Consider the following 16635-nt stretch of genomic DNA (forward strand, 5'->3'; position numbering starts at 1 on the left):
AAGTTAAAAAAAATGTAAGAAGTGTAAAGTAGCATGAAATGGAAATATTTAAGTACAAGTACCTCAAAATTGCAGTTAAAGTACAGTACTTGAGTGAATGTACTTAGTTACTTTCCACCACTGTGAAAAGTTCAGTTTGCATTCACATTTATGTAAATGTCTTTATTGTGGCTCTTATTCTTTATGTCTCTCTCTCTCTCTCTCTATATATATATATATATATATATATATATATATATATATATATATATATATATATATATATATATATTAAATAAAACATGATATCAATGTTAGTAAATCATGTTGTTTAAAAGGATTTTTCAGCCAATCCTATTTTTCCTGGAGGGCGGACCGAACTTGTTGATAATTCTATCTGGTGTCCGTCCCCAGTGCGCATGCGCAGCCCGGGGTGACGAAGATGGTGCTCATCAAGGAATAGTGAGTCTGAAGTGTTTTAAAAAACATCTTTTGGTGCATTTTACGGTCGCGTTTTCATCCACCCGAGTGCTTATTATTGAAGAGTAAAGACGTGTGTGTGTCGTTTAGTGGTGTCAGTCGCTTGATTTTACCGGTATGTTGTCCGTAAAGAACCCGCTTTGAGCAGGGTGGATCAGGACGTGGATAACGGGACCTACACCGGTCTTTTTTAGGCGGTGCTAAGTGCGAGCTAACGTGTTAGCAGCTGATTCCGAGCTAGCGTTAGCATCTGAGTCCGAGCTAGCGTTAGCATCTTGAGTGCGAGCTAACGTTAGCATCTGAGGGGGTAATTAGCTTCTTAATGAAAATGAGTTACATAAAAACGACTTTAATGTTTTAATAAAAACACCCAATAGTAGCTTAGCGTATCCAGTTAGCATCGTGCTACATCTGCAAAAGGTGCCGTAATGTTAAGCTTTCGGTCGCGCGAGCGACAGATTAAGGTTCGGATTTACCACGAATGCTAGCTAGCTGTGGCTAGGTTAGCTTTAGCAGCCGGCTAGCCGTTAGCATGACAATTTTTCCTGACAACGGTGTTTGATTTTGTAAATGCACACATCTGACACATGTTAACCACCGAGTAGGTGAATAAAACATAACGTTGTCGAAGAATTCGGCAGAAATGAGCCTTCATTGTTGGGTTATATCACGTTAGCAGTTGTACCCTTCAAGCTAGCTTGAGGTTACATGGGACTACTTTGCTGTTACTTTGTGCAGTAGCTCTTATAACAGGGCGGCTAATAGACAGATAGATAGACAGGTATGTATGTAGACAGGTATGTAGATAGACAGGTATGTAGACAGGTAGGTAGGTAGATATGTAGACACGTAGGTAGGTAGATATACAGACAGGTAGACAGATACTTTATTAATCCTGCAAGGGGATTTTTGGTACATGTAAACAAAATAACAGAGTAAAAAATATTAAATATCAAAGGCACAATATATACAATAAGAATACCAGAGTAAAAATATTAGATGTAAAAATGCATAATATACACAATATGATATAGAATAATATTAAATCAACTAACTAAACAGTCGTAAAAAGATTTAACCAAAGGACAGAGTAGCGGTGTTATAGTTCTGTGATTGATTTGTTCAGAGGTGATTTATTATAAAGTCTTAAGTGGGCACCAACTGTCCAGTTTGCAGCCAATGATGGAGCCGGCCTTCTTAACCAGTTTAAGTCTGTTGGTGTCTCCGGCTCCAATACCAACATAAGCTGCATCTGTCATACAAGTAAACAACGCATTTCAGCCCATAAATGTGTTGTTTGGTAACTGTGAGGGGGTCGTTCTTATAGCCAATGTTTTCTCAGCAAAGCTAACTAGCTTCCACTATGTGGCTATAACCTGTTTATGAGCTCCAGCTAACGGTAAATTAACAGCTAAATTAAATCACAGTAGGAAAAATCCATTAATTGTGCTTGAAAGGACCTTTGTGTCTGGAAGAATATGCATCTGTAGCTAGCTGTAACTTGGCATGGTGTGTTTCTGCAGCGGAGATGTCTATCCAAAGCCTTAGCGTAGTAATAATGATGATAACAGCAGCTTGTATAGCACTTTAATTAACACAGTAACAAAGTGCTACAACAATTAACATCAGAGTCATACGACTATACAGTAACGAAGTAAAACCAGGTAAATTACCTGAAATTATAAATAAATTAAAGATGATTTTGGCCCGAGTGGTCAGTCGACTAAAAGGTTAATTTAAGATTAGATGTAGAATCCTTTGCTCAGAATCTGCTCTCTAATCGAGTGTCTATCTACTAACTATCTGACTCACAGTATCAGAAGTAAAGCTAACAGAATGTGGAGGTCTGTGTGTTGAGCTCACGAAGAGAAAAGCACATTCAACACTAGTGCTGCCAATTAGTTTTCTCAGAGCACCGACATAGAAGTGAACAATCGAAGGCGTCTGAGAGCTCAGTGGTTGTCTGTGTGGTGTTATTAGTGATGCCTCGGTGGGATTGATAGTGTTCTCATGTACGGGGGAACTCCAGCATCTCTCCCACATGAGAACGCTACAGTAAGAATACAAACGTTTGTTTTTGTTTACTGTCAGATGTTGATTCAACTTAATGGTCATGTTCTAGTCTGATTCAGTGTGTTTGAGGATGCACATCTGCAAATCAGTTCATTTCAGCAACAAGTCAAACGCGACGACTTATAAATGAAAATAAATAGTTTCAGTGCACTTTAACAAGAGCGTTCTTCAGAAGATCGCCTGCTTGTTTCTGAGAGAGAACAAGAAGTTGTAAAGTTACATAAATACAAGATAAACGATGTTTCGTGGCTAACTTTGTTCCACAGAAGCCAAAGTTCGAAGGCTGCCTGCAGCGCAGACGTTAGTTCATAAATGTCATTAATCAGTCCGTCACTACTCCAGAAGTTAAAGATATTCACACTACTGTCACGTCTGTTTGCTTTGCTTGCTGATCAAAATACGTTTGATCTACTCTGTTGATGGTTGAGAGAAGTGAAGCCGCTGAATACTGAGACCTGTTTAAAGGCTGGCTCCCTGCTGTACCTGTGCTGCAGGTGTCTGTCGTGTCTACAGAGGCACGCGGAGGACTTAGACCGGGTCTTACATAACTACACCACCACTTGACCTGTGATCGCTCGACCTTCTGTCGAATAGTTTTGCCCTTTATAATCCAACAAAGCTATTTCCAGTGCAAACCCTTCCTCTGCTGCATTAGCTCTGTCACACAGCGCGTCAGTCAGTGTAAACACAGTGTATTTGGATGCATAATGAACGCACAACACTGAATATTACGGATGCAATTCCACAGACGTGTTCTGTCCCTGGCCTCAGTGATATGCATGTTTTTCCTGGCACAACACAATCAATTTCTCAACAGCAAATAATCAAGCAGATCAGGCAGGCCTTCACATTTTTATTGGCTAACTTTTGATCTCGCGTAGAAGCAAAACACAAACGCTTTTGAATAATTCTTCCGCTTTTTAAGCCGGTAAAATGAGACCGATGCCTCTAAAGACAGCCACAGGAAAAAGATGGCAGCGAGTGCTCCACTGGTGGTTTCACATTCATGTCTCATGTCGTGGTGAATCCAGGGATATTAACAGGTGTGTTCCTGTTCTTCACAGTCTCATGCAGTGGATGCTTTTGTAACATTAGTTATTTTCTCTCTGTTGCTGAAGCCACGACCACCGCCCGGCCGTGTTCTTCAGTTGAGCTTCATTGTTCACGCTTCCATGAACACCAAAACCTCAGCGTGGATGTTTGAACATGTAACTTGTCACAATGAGGTTGTGTGTGTGTTGTGTGTTGTGAAGTTCTCTGTGTGGCACATCAATAAGTCCACGTTGTGGGTGAAAATGTGAGAGCTGAGAGATACAGATGTTACAGATGAACTATTTACAACATCGATTGTCTGCAGATGATTTTCTCGGCCACGTAATTCAGCGTTTAGTCCACAGGATGCTGACAATGTCCTGAACCTGATATGACGTCTGACAAACGGTGTAAACCAGGATGCTTTCAGTTCACAATGACGTCAAACTCTGATAATAACGACGCTGAGAACAGTTGATGCCATTTTGCCAGAAAAAAAGTTTCAGATTTCTTTTCCGTCTGTCGATGGTTTCTGCTGTAGAGTTCTTATGAGTACACTTTGGCCGTATCCGTCGTCTCTGACGTGGTTTTATATCATATTCTCTGTCTCTCGTGATGCTCTTGGCTATAATTACATTGTGTAATAGCTTTCTACTTGTTTACATCATAGACTGCTTATTGTCAGCCCGCCAGCGAGCTCCATCAGTCAGCTCATGTTCAGGTTGAAGGTCCTCAATCTGCCGATCTCTGCACAGGATTCCATAATGAAGCTGTAATATTTACATAGAGGCTGTTTATAATGCGTCCCTGCTGTGCTGCTGGTTGAGCCTCGTCTGTTTGTGTGAGATATGGATGTCATTGATTCAACGGAGAAGGTATCGCCCCAAAATGAAGTAAAAACATGAGAATCCAATATGTCATCTTGACCTGAGATAAAGCGGGAATATGACCCTAACATGGTTTTAGGAAACGCTCCTCCTATAAGAGGGATTCTTGTTGTTTAATAACGGGCGTGTAGCTACAACCATATGTTTCCAGATGACATACTTTTGGGGACTAAAGCAGAGTTTAGTCGTTCAGACTGGGAGACGGATTCTCCTCTTTTAGCAGCAGTCGCTTCATTCCTTCCCCAAAGATGGTCAGAGTGAAGTTTATCCTCGCGTGCTTCGTGCTTTGGCATCTTCACTGGGTCACTCGGTGCCAGTCGGCCCCCCAAAGATTCATTTAACGCTCAAGCATTTGTGGTAATATTAAGACAAAGAAGCATAATCTGTGTAAGATGACAGTTTCATTAGACTTTGATTGTCTGTTGCACATCCTTAACGTTTGAACACTGTCTCCAGTGTTCCACCGCTCTGTTTCCACACTAATGTGATGAACTTTGTTTGTTTCTCTCTCCACTTCCTGCCCCTTCTCTCCCTTGTTTCCCTCTCTCAGCCGTGTAGTGTTGCCAGTCTCTGTGGAAGAGGTGAGTAATCGTTGCCTCCGTACCCTCTTTGACATCACGAGCTATTCTGAGTGTTTCTTCCACAAAATATATTGTGTATCACAGCTAAAGCGTGATCTTTGTGTTGTGTATCTTTCTCCTTAACTGCTCGTCCACTCGGGCTCTCGTCTGGGTCACGAGCCGAGACAGAATAGCCTTTGTTAGCGAGCGCTGGTGCTGGTGTGACAGGCTGGTGCTGGTGTTTGCAGAGGGAGCTGGACTGGACTGTGAGCTCAGCCTTTAAAACTACAACCTCTCTTGTCATCTTCCTCTTAATAGGAATCACTTCTTTTTTTTATCTCCTCTCTGAATCAGAGCAAGTTGAGCCCAGACCCCAGTCTGACATCCAGTGACATCAAACATTGGCCCTGTTTCAAAGGGACCATCATCGTGACAGTTAAAGCCTTTAGTTTCTCTGTAGAATGAGTAAACCGTATTATAACAATAATGGTGTCAGCTGTAACGGTTAATAGTCCATCTCAGGACGTAGGGGCCCAATGAGGCCACAGCGATGGTTCATTCATGTCCTTTCCTTTAAGACTGAAGGGAAACAACAGAAGGATGTTTTGAAGCCGTTTATCACCAGCGTGATGTGAAAATGTGGTTCAGCAATGCGGCTTAAAGGCTTTAAGACCCTAACGTTAACGCTAACTACACAACACAAAAGCTAATCGGACTCCCAAATTTGATGCTAACACGAACGTTAGCGGCGGTAGCTAGCCCCGTTCTGTGACCAACATTGAATGCTGTTTGTACATATCGGCTCTCAGGACAGATATGGGGCTTTAGTTGGTGGTTGAGGTGGTCGTTGGGGTCTATTACCCCCAAAACAGACTGTTGGACATTGCTCTAATAACATCTACACTCTCTGTGCAGCAAAGAGGAGCATGTGGCTGATTATGATGATGATTAAGCAGCAGAAACACCATCATTTAAAGGATGAGCATGAACCACACCTCATTAAGATCAGATATCATATGTCTGCTATATGAAAGAAGAAGTCTGGGATTTCCTGCGTAGCCTCTAGTGGCCGTCTGTGGTACTGCATCCTTGAGGCGCCTGCCTTCGCTTCAGGAACCTGCCCGGTCTCTCACGGTTTAACGCTGTTTCATTCAGTCTGTGTCTTCTCTTTCCTCTCTTCCCCATTCCTCCCAGTATCAAGTAGGGCAGCTGTTCTCTGTGGCCGAGGCCAGCAAGAACGAGACGGGAGGAGGAGAGGGCATCGAGGTGCTGAAGAACGAGCCGTACGAGAAGGATGGGGAGAAGGGACAGTACACGCACAAAATCTACCACCTAAAGAGGCAAGTCTCTGGAGCAGACCCGCGAGCTCCTCCATGCACAGTGAAGGCTTTAGAGCAACATGCATGCAGCAGTGACGGGTGGAGAGAACAGGACTGAGGCAGCGTCTTTGTGACAAGACATCAACCAGACTGAGAAATATAAATTATTTATAAATAGCAGCTTAACAAAAGCAGGCTTTTATGGCGTCGCTGTCACCTTTTGGCTGAGTAACCTAAGGAGGTGCGACACATAAAACCTGGAGCAACAGAAACACGAGCTGGATATTTTGCCTCCGTCTGGACGCGTTTGTTTGGATGGAGGGAAACAGACGGCGCTCGTTGCCAGCTGTTAAGGCCGACGGTAGAAACGTTTTGGCAGCAGTCTGAGGGGGAGACGTCGGGTTGTTGATACTCTGCATGCCAAGATGAGCAGCCATCTAACTGAACCGGCTTCACCTCGTCCTCTGTATTCCTGCATTGTGTGTGCTCCACGTTTACACGGAAGAAAAGCAGCTTTCTGCAAAGTAGATTTACGCTTTTCATCCCTCAGATGAACGTGAGGCTTCCTCGCGTTAGTGCTTGTGAAACCGCTCAGACTGTGTAGAAGAACTGGACGTCGTCATCGGGATGTCAGCCGGTGGTTTGTGGACTGATGTTTTCAAGCATTGAGTTCGGGAATTCGCTGCCATCTTGGGTCACCGCCGTCGGCATGTTTTTTTTTTTTTGCAGCCAGTGAACAGGAAGTGACCATATCTGGACTGAGGAGGAGTGACTTAGAGACGCCGTATACGTCTCTGGTAGAGACCTGTCAATCACAGTGTAGCCCCGCCCCTAAAGCATCCCCTGCTTTATGGTCTGTTTGACTCTAAATAGAGTTTAATATCCCCACTGCATACAGAAGCTCTACGTAGACGCACAAGGAGAACTGAAACGTTCCTCTTATTTTATATCGTGTGACAAAACAAAAAGGATCATTCATCACACGTAGAATCATACAATCAAATGTTTTAATTCAGCTCTGAAGATGCTACATTTGTACACATGTAAGCAGACACAATGTGCCGCTCTGTGGGTGTTTTTATTTGACTGGATTGTCTGACTTCCTGTTTCTCCCTCTGCAGTAAAGTCCCGGGTTACGTGAAGATGATCGCACCAGAGGGAGCGTTAGTTTTTCACGAAAAGGCTTGGAACGCCTACCCGTACTGTCGCACCAGTAAGTTCCTGTGGTTTCACTGCAGAGATGCTCCCCGTAGCTTTTAGTGGAGCGTTTCTGACTGTAGTACATGTTTCTCTGTGTAGCTTCAACAGTTTGTCAGCCTGTTGTTTTCATGGTGACGCTCATGTTGTCTTTTCTTTTTCCTCTCCTCTCTCCGTCCTCTGCAGTCGTGACGGTGAGTAGTTTGAAGTCTTTTACTTCTGGTCCCAGTGAGACTCATCTGCATGTCCTTTGAAGTGTTTGGTTGTTAGAGCTCGGTGATGTAGTGACTGCTCAGCTGTGGAGCGAACCACAAACCCCATCAGTCAGTCTGAGCTTCTGTCTGTCATGTAACGGATCCTTCGTTCATCATTTCATTCAGGGAATTAAAAGCTCTCCAAGGTTTGCTAACGGGGACATATTTGAGCGTCTGCAACATGTTCCTCCTTTATGGAGCAGTGTAACTGCCACAGAGGAGGATCCTCTCCGTTCCCTTAAAAGGACAGCCACAGCAACACGCCTTGCTTTCTGCTCAGCCGTGCAGCTCAAAGCTTTACAGATTTAAATTCGTCCCCTGAGAGCAAAAATGTAGCGTAGATCTGCACTACAGACGTGTTCTGTTCTCAGTCCTTCTTTGAGGATCATTGTAACTGATAATAATAATATAATGACGATAATAATTGTGTAATACCGTGATATTTACCTGAACATCTCAAACCGTTCCAGCCTTATTCTGCATGCTGGTCGAGTGCACAGATACTGCTGTGTGTGTGTGTGTGTGTGTGTGTGTGTGTGTGTGCGCAGCAGACCGTCACCCATCAGTGATTGTCTGCTGAGCGTCTTCACAGCCTGCATGTCGCTGCTCATCACCTGCGAGCTAACGACCGTCGCTGGGGGTTAAGAATAGAGCTGAGCGGCATCGCTTGTGTCGTTTAAACGTCTGATTGGTTAATTGGATTTAGCTGAAGGGGTTTAAGTACATCTCTCAGAATCCTCCATTCATGGTGCGACTGAGCTGCTGCTGACGTCATTCAGTGTCTCGTGTCGTTCTTCTCTCCTCCGTGATGATATGTGTGTGTTCTCTCTCTCCTGCTTCTTCAGAACGAGTACATGAAGGACGACTTTATGATAAAGATCGAGACGTGGCACAAACCCGACATGGGAACGATAGAGAACGTGAGTGTGGTTGGAGACGTGCAGCGGAAGCGGAGATATCCTGACTCATACTGGGTCCTAAGTTTCCCACAATGCAACACGAGAGCGTCTTTCATTAGATGATCCCCGCCTGATGAACAGTGCACTCCTAGTTTATAATGCAGGCTCTCTGTTATAACTTTAGATATAAATGAATCTCCCAGACTTCATAGAAATCTTCACCAAAGTGTAAAATAAGGAGAAAAAGTTCCAAAACACCAGTTTTTAATATTTGAATCTCATTTGGTTTCCACTCAGCACAGATTTGAATACGTCCTCAAAAACAAAGTGTCCTTGTTTCCTTGTTTCCTTGTTTCCTGAGCCGAGCTTTACTCACTCGTCCTTCTCCTCCGTGTCAGGTCCACGACCTGGACGAGCAGACATGGAGGACCGTGGAGGTGTCTCCCATCGATATCGCCAACAGAGAGGAAGTCACCCACGGGGTGAGTTTGTCTTTAAACTAGGATGTGATCAGACGTGCAGCGTGTCTCCACCCTGAGGAGGAGTTCGGTCTCACAGGTTCATTACCCAGAACACTGTGAAATACTTTAAACTCTGCCCTGCAACCTCATGAAGATGAGGACTGCTGGTTGTTCAATGCCTTTTTAGATGAGCTTATGAAAGAAGGAAAGACCTGTTGGTCAAAACCTCTAAAGGTTTTTACTCACATGTCTCCTTCCTCCGCTGCACGGTAGTGTGGTAGTTAGCACTGTTTCCTCGCACCAAGAGGGACCCGGGTTCAATTCCGAGTCTGTGTGGAGTTTCCATGCAGCTTTAGGTCAATTGATGATTCTAAAATTGCCCGTAAATGCAATAGTCTGGCCTTCACCCTGCCTTTGAAGGATTAGATCAGTGAATGTCTCTAATGCGTCCTGGTGTCCCAGCAGCTGCCTCATTACTCACCGTCTGTGGATCAGCTCCAGGGCGCATTATCTATTCATTTCATCTTTTTATGTGACATTATTATCTGTGTCTGTTCAGCTTAAAGAGTTGTACAGTATTGTGGAGTGAAGTATCTTAAAGCTGCATTCTCTCTAGTGTCCACCAGGGGGCGACTCCTCTGGTCCTATAGAAGTCTATGAGAAAATGACTCTACTTCTCTCTTGATTTATTACCTCAGTAAACATTGTAAACATGAGTTTATGGTCTCAATCTCTAGTTTCAAGTCTTCTTCAATACAGCATGATGTTCATTTAGTAAATGATGGTCCATTTAGAGTCAAACAGACCATAAAGCAGGGGATGCTTTAGGGGCGGGGCTACACAGTGATTGACAGGTCAGCAAAAGATATTTAATAATTAAGCAACGTTTCGACATGGCCGTCTTCTTAAAAGCATGATGAATGACACTTCCAGCTGTCACTCAGTAATACCTAAACCTGTGGTTTAGCATCTTAAAGGAGGCTCTAAGCCGTTTTCATCCAGGTGGTTTCCTCCCCGAGCTCCTGTCCAGTAATGACTCAAGTGGATCAGTGTTGAGGCCTTGAGGCTTAATCTGAAGGTCCATCTGCTCCCAACAGGCCCGATGGATTAAACAGCACAGTGGGCCTTGAGTTCGGGGGCTTTGGGGTTAAATACAATCGTGTGGTCGCTGATTCTTCATTATGTCTGAACACAGACGGCCCTGTTTCCAGCTTTGGACGATTGTTTATCAGATAATCAAATGTTTTTAAATGGTATCGTAATGTTAAGAAGGAGGAGGATTTTCTCTATCTGACTCTAAATGGACCATCATTTACTAAATAAAAACTAAACTCATGTTTACAATGTTTAAAGAGAGAAGTAGTCATTTTCTCATAGACTTCTATACAACCAGAGGAGTCGCCCCCTGGTGGACACTAGAGAGAATGCAGCTTTAACACATGAAGCTCTGGCTTCACTCTTCAGAGCCGGAAGTTGTCGCCTGGCTTTTAACAAACAAAGATGTCCACCAGACTTCTCCTCTTGACACGGTGTGACTATAAGCTCAGTGCAGAGTCATTGAAAGCAGCAGCAGCAGCTAAACCGCTGACTCAGCTACAGTCTGTTTCTTACCGGGTCTTAAAGTTCTGTGTTTTTAATGTCGTTTCAGGACTACAAGCCAGAAGAAGACCCGGCTCTTTTCCACTCCGCCAAGACGGGCAGAGGACCTCTGGGCCCCGACTGGAAGGTAACCCGACGTAGAAGCGTGAAAGCAGAGCTGCACACCAGCTGCTGGGACGCCGTGTCCTCTGTCACATGATTAATGCTCTCTCTCCTCCCGTCCTCCGCAGAACGAGCTGAAGACAGACTGTCCCTACATGTGTGCGTACAAACTGGTCACAGTCAAGTTCAGGTGGTGGGGCCTGCAGACCAAAGTGGAGAACTTCATCCACACGGTAAAGCCTCATATCTCTTCATGTCAGCTGAGTGGTGTTTACACTTATCATGACTCATCTGCACCGAACTACAGCCTGCTGACCTTTTTAAAACGGCTTAAAAATACACGAGAACATGGCCTGAGCATATTTCCGATCCATTGAACAGTATGTACTTTGCACTTCTTACTTTGAACACTAGATGTTGCTGCCATCATGAACAGCTGTTTGACCTACATTCATTACTGCTCGATGAAATCCTCAGTCGATTATTTAGGGAGGGAGGAGGAGGAGGAGGAGGAGGAGGAGGAGGAGGTGGTGAAGGAGGTGGTGAGTGAGGGCCAGGAATGAGTCGTTCACACACAAGTTGAGAGGAAGTGTGAAATAAGACGCCATGTAATCAGTTCACAGGCTGAAGGGTTTCCAGGTTAGAAACACGGATTCTCTTGCAGTGTAACTTCTCATAGATCACTGAGCCACACTAAATGTTTGCGTACGTACAAAGGAGGAAATGCACACACGCCGAGAAATATTGTGATTTCTCAAACCTTGCATACGCCGGCCTGTGTGCAATTTATTTTTTATAAATCCCACATGCCGCCCTCTACACGCCCACATTCATCCATAGACGATCAAAGCAAAGCACCTCATGGATGTTGATGCGTAGATATCACGGTTATAAATGAGTATTTGTGAATTACTTTGATTTTCTGTGTCCGTGAAGTGTTGTTTCTGTTCTGGCCACCAGAGGGAGACGTGGCTTTTCCCAAGTTCTCTTAAAGTTAAAGGCAGTAAAAGTCAAATGTCCTAAAGCGTAGTTCAGCTCATTCCAACATGGACTGAAAGCAGGAAACAAGTCTTGTTGGTTGTTGTGCAGAAGCATCATTATTATTTCTCACTTCTCATTCCTTCCACAGCAAGAAAGGCGTATTTTCACCAACTTCCACCGCCAGCTGTTCTGCTGGATTGACAGATGGGTGGGTTTGACCATGGAGGACATCAGGCGGATGGAGGAGGAGACCCAGAAAGAGCTGGAGGAGGTAAATACAGACCTACACTGGACCGGACCGCCTTCTTCCTGCTGTGGTGGTTGATGTTGAAGAAAGTATCTGAACAATACAGTTGATCTCTTTGCATGTTTCCAGATATTCTAAACAGTCGAGGAGCTCTCTTGTTGCGAGTGCTGAATGTTGTGTTTGGAGCAGACAGCTGGAGACGTTGGCTCCATGTAACCCTTTCCCTCCTGATTCCTCTGACTAGATGCGTCAGAAGGGAGATGTGCGAGGCACCTCTGCAACAGACGTGTAGAGGCCGGCGCTGTAGGTCAAACACACTAGAGGCAGGCTGAGTAAGTCTCCCCCGCAGGAGGGCCGGAGCTGCATGGGTCCTCCTCCACCCTCTCCTAACCCCGCCGTCTTCACGTACTCACTGCTCCGCCTCATTTTGTTTCGTGCTCGACATGTTTTTTTCTTTCAGTGCTTTGTGCTCTGACCCTCTTGTTTTCATCTCGTTCTAAACGTTTTCTGTTTTCCGTTTCGTCGACTCACTTTTGTCTTCCTCCCTCTCGTCTTTAACGTTCTCTTCCAGCTCGATGCTCGTCTGCACGCCGTCTGTGTTGCTCTGTGTCTTGTGATCATGTGACTTAACGTCGGGCTGCACAGTTCATTCATAACGCAGACGTTTCAGTTCTTAATCAACGTGTGAATATCATGCAGCTTTGTTTGTTGTTGTTTACAGCCGGTATTTCTGCAAAGTTGCAGATAAAAATCTAGTGTGTGTTTGTGTGTGTGTGTGTGTGTGTGTGTGTGTGTGTGTGTGTGCATAAGTCACAATGGGATTTCAAAGCGTCATTGAAAAAGATTTGAATATAAAAGCCTAAAGATGTTCGGTGCAGCCTGAGAACAAAGAGAACAGCTGATTGCTCACAGATTTAAACGTCTCTCTGTCTTCTCTTCCTAACCCCCCCCCCCCCCCCCCCCCTCCAGCTGCGTAATACAGGTCCGATTCGAGGCACCAGTGCTGCTCATGAGCAATGAGGCAAATCAACCAAACCCCGTCACGATGACGTCATCAGAGACGCGTCCACCACGATGAGGAGGAGGCCCCGACGCTGCGTCTTCTCCTCCCGTCTCACATGATTCATTGGGGGGTTTGATGATGAAAGATTGGTTTAACAGTACTGTACAGATTCTACCCCGATCACAAGCCTCCTGTTCACTACAGACTACATGGTTTTGCATACATATTAAAAAAAAAAGAAAAGAAAAAAAAACCCTCTTTGCACAGAACGTAAATTGCCTGATATGTAATTGTTAGTTGATTCTTACGACGGGCTTTGTTTTTATTCAGGTGTGCACACCGTGACTCAGAAAGTCAAGCCTTTTTAAATTCAGTAGAATGTTTTTAGCTTCCCACAACAATTGGTATCGGATGACTTTAGCAGGTATTGGACCGTTTATCTCCCACCTTGTATTATAGCTGCCCCCCCCCCCCCCCTCAGTATTGTCTATATTCTGTCTCTAGACGTCCTCTCCTTGTCTCCTTGTCTCCTTGTCTCTCTGTCTGGCAGTTAGTTGGGAATTTTACGTTTCTTTTTATGTTTTTTTTTTTCATTTTGAGGCTATGGTTCAAAGCAAAGTTAATGCTGATGCATGATGGGTAATTCTCTACTATTGTTTCCTCCCCCACACATGCACACATGTCTCCCCCATCCTCTTCCTCCTCCTCCTCCTCCTCCTCCGTCACAAGTGCATGTGGACAACAGCAACTCCTCTCTAAACTGTCATTGCATGTGTACAGTCGCTGCAGTGCAGCTTTCGCTCCAGTGGATCGTTAGTGTTGATTAGAGTGTGTGTGTGTGTGTGTGTGTGTGTGTGTGTGTGTGCGTGTGTGCGTGTGTGCGTGTGTGTGTGTGTGTGTGTGTTATCAGCTGCCTTCGCTCTTACCGGACCGTCCCTCTCGAGGCTCCTCGTGGTCTCCGTCGCTGCATGTCAACAGGGCTTTAAACCAACAGAAGATTCTTTCTTTACATTTTTTTTAAGCTGAAGTCAGTGCGTGGCCGCGTGCATGAATCAAGGTAGTGTGTTTTTAAAACATAAATATATCTCTTTATTGAACTACCGCTTCCTCTCTCAGCTGACGGAGCTGATGGGTCCAGGCAGATCTGTGGTGTTTGTTGAAGTTGTGTCGTTTTTATATTTTCACCATTTAGTTGTGTTTAAAGCGTTTCATCTTCGTTTCTCTCAGAGTGTGAAGGTCAGCGTGGACGGTTTCTAGTTCAACAGTTAAATCTCTTCTGGTTTAGGTTGATCTGCAGACTTCACTCACCACAGAGCGTAGTGCAGATCCTCTCTAGGTGAAGTATGTGATGTGTTCTATGATCATGACGTAGCTTAGTGCGAGTGAGACTGTATCGATCAGGTGTGAGTGTGTGTGTGTGTGTGTGTGTGTGTTGGACCGGTTTTAAAAGAGTTATAAGTGTACTTTATAATGGTCCATTGTAGAAATGGACATCTTGTACATACAAACACTGACTTGAATGGATAATTCACAGCTTCTCAGCGGTGTCGGGTCTTCATCATTCAGTACTGCTAACTTCTTGAGGTTCTCGTGTTGTCCGAGCAAGAAGAAGCGTCCTCGCGTCCTCGTCCGTGCTCGTGAATGTACAGCCGGGAGACGCTCGTGTCAGACTGAGCAGGACGTGTGCGACCTGCAGGAGACGCGTGACGCGTTTCACACCTGTACAAGCACGACATGGAGCCGCTAGAGCGGCACCACGCGAGGAGAGGGTTCCTAAAAAATACAAGTCTGGGTCTGGATCTGCATGCTCAACAGCTTTTTATTTTAGTCGTTTTCCTTTCTCTGTGTTTGATCAGGAGAAGCTCTCGAACTGCATCAGAGAAGAAGGGAAATCCTTTATTTTATTTTATTTTATTTTAATAAGGGGGGGGGGGGGGGCTCCTCAGAATCAAACCGGGTTCAGCCGGACCTCAGATCACAAGACGAGGAGTGAAAGAGCCGGACCGAGTTTGAGGATGGCGGGAGTCGGCCGTGTGATGTACAGTAGGGGGGGGGGGGGGGGGGGGGGGCTTAGGGAACAGATGGAGTCCAAAATACTGCTGTCTCTTTATTGTAATCATGAATACACACTCGCAAAATCTACTGTTTTTTGTTTTTTTTGTTCTTTTAAGTTTTCATTTTGAAAGACAAAGATTCACAATGTACTCTATTCTCTCTCTTCTGATGAGGCAACATTCAGGGGAATTAGTAGTGAATGTAAAAGAAGTAGTTCATGTTTGTTTTTGTTTTTCACGGCCTTCAGGCTGTGACAGAAGGTCTAGACAATGGAACATAGCAGAATATCTAATAAATTTGATCAAATAAGAGAATCAATGTGTGTCCTGTTTTATTTGTAATGTTTTTACTCTTCATCGCGCTCCCTCGACATCAAGAGAAATGACTGAAAAACAACAGAAAATACATTTTAATGTTCAAATTGAAACTTTTTTTCTGGTTGTGATTGTTTTGGGAGAAAATGTAAGAAAATTCTAAAAAGGGACAAAAGATGAGCGATGACTTCCAGCAGAAGACGAGACAACATTACGCTCTTCAGACTGAACAGGTGGAAGATGAAGCTTTAACATGTTTTACACTGTCCTGAATACCAACATACCTTATTTGTTTATTCAGTTATTACGTTTTTTTTAAAGTTATTTTAACAGAAACAGAAAAACCTTTTGCTTCTGTTTCTAAACATTTTCAAACCAGCACAAATCACACAAACGGTCAAATGTAAAATGACTGAAGGAGAAAAAGTCGAGTGTCCCAAGAAGACCTATTGGAGTGAAAAGGTTCATAATAAAGGTGACATCGCTTCATTGATTCTGTTCTGCCCAACAACAAGTGATGACGTGAAAGTATTGAATCAAGTCTCTGAATGTTGGAGTGAAGTAAACGGTGCGATGGTTGGTTCCTTGAGTCGTTTTAAAATATTTTTTTTAAGTATAATTGGATTAATAAAATAAGATCATTAGTCCCACAGCGGGGACATCTGCAGAACTACAGCAGCAGAGGTGGTAGTGCAAACAAGAAAGAGACAATTTAAATAAAACAAGTATAATAAACAAGTATAATAAACAAGTATGATGTAATCGGGCTGAGTGGTTGTTTATATTACACATGAATGCATAAATGAATGAGTCCTCATGTTATGGAAGTTTAAGCAAACAGCATATAGTGAAGCTTGATCTAAAACATTCTTTATTTTATACAGTTCTGCAATGAACTTTAATAGTTTGAAACTGCCAATACTCAAGTAAAGTACAAGTACCTCAAATTGTACAGTACTTGGAATAAATGTACTCCGTTACATTCCACCACTGCAGTCTGGATTTCTAAATGTAGGAGGAAGGAGTGGTGGAAAGTAACAGTGAAGTACATATTCTAAAGTACAGTACTTAAATAACTTAGTACTTTGAAAGATTTACTCCACAACATTAATAAAATATATATACTTTATATATAATTCAATTTAAATGGTCCCCAGCAAACCCTATCTGCAACATAATGCATCACTAATCAT

At 43.8% G+C, this 16635-nt stretch overlaps 1 protein-coding gene across 1 annotated transcript; it reads left to right on the forward strand.

Annotated features, from left to right (window-relative positions):
• Nucleotides 1-409: 409 nt before the first annotated feature.
• Nucleotides 410-15440, forward strand: pitpnb (phosphatidylinositol transfer protein, beta). The gene is made up of 12 exons (XM_079179364.1): nucleotides 410-441; nucleotides 5002-5032; nucleotides 6206-6351; nucleotides 7452-7543; nucleotides 7714-7721; nucleotides 8627-8701; nucleotides 9079-9162; nucleotides 10790-10867; nucleotides 10971-11075; nucleotides 11972-12094; nucleotides 12315-12402; nucleotides 13040-15440. The coding sequence occupies exons 1-11, from the start codon at nucleotides 422-424 to the stop codon at nucleotides 12360-12362; spliced, it is 810 nt and encodes a 269-aa protein (XP_079035490.1). The 5' UTR covers nucleotides 410-421; the 3' UTR covers nucleotides 12363-12402; nucleotides 13040-15440.
• Nucleotides 15441-16635: the final 1195 nt, after the last annotated feature.

The sequence above is a fragment of the Pholis gunnellus genome (assembly GCF_910591455.1).
Source record: "Pholis gunnellus genome assembly, chromosome: 18".
In the NCBI taxonomy this organism is placed as follows: domain Eukaryota; kingdom Metazoa; phylum Chordata; class Actinopteri; order Perciformes; family Pholidae; genus Pholis; species Pholis gunnellus.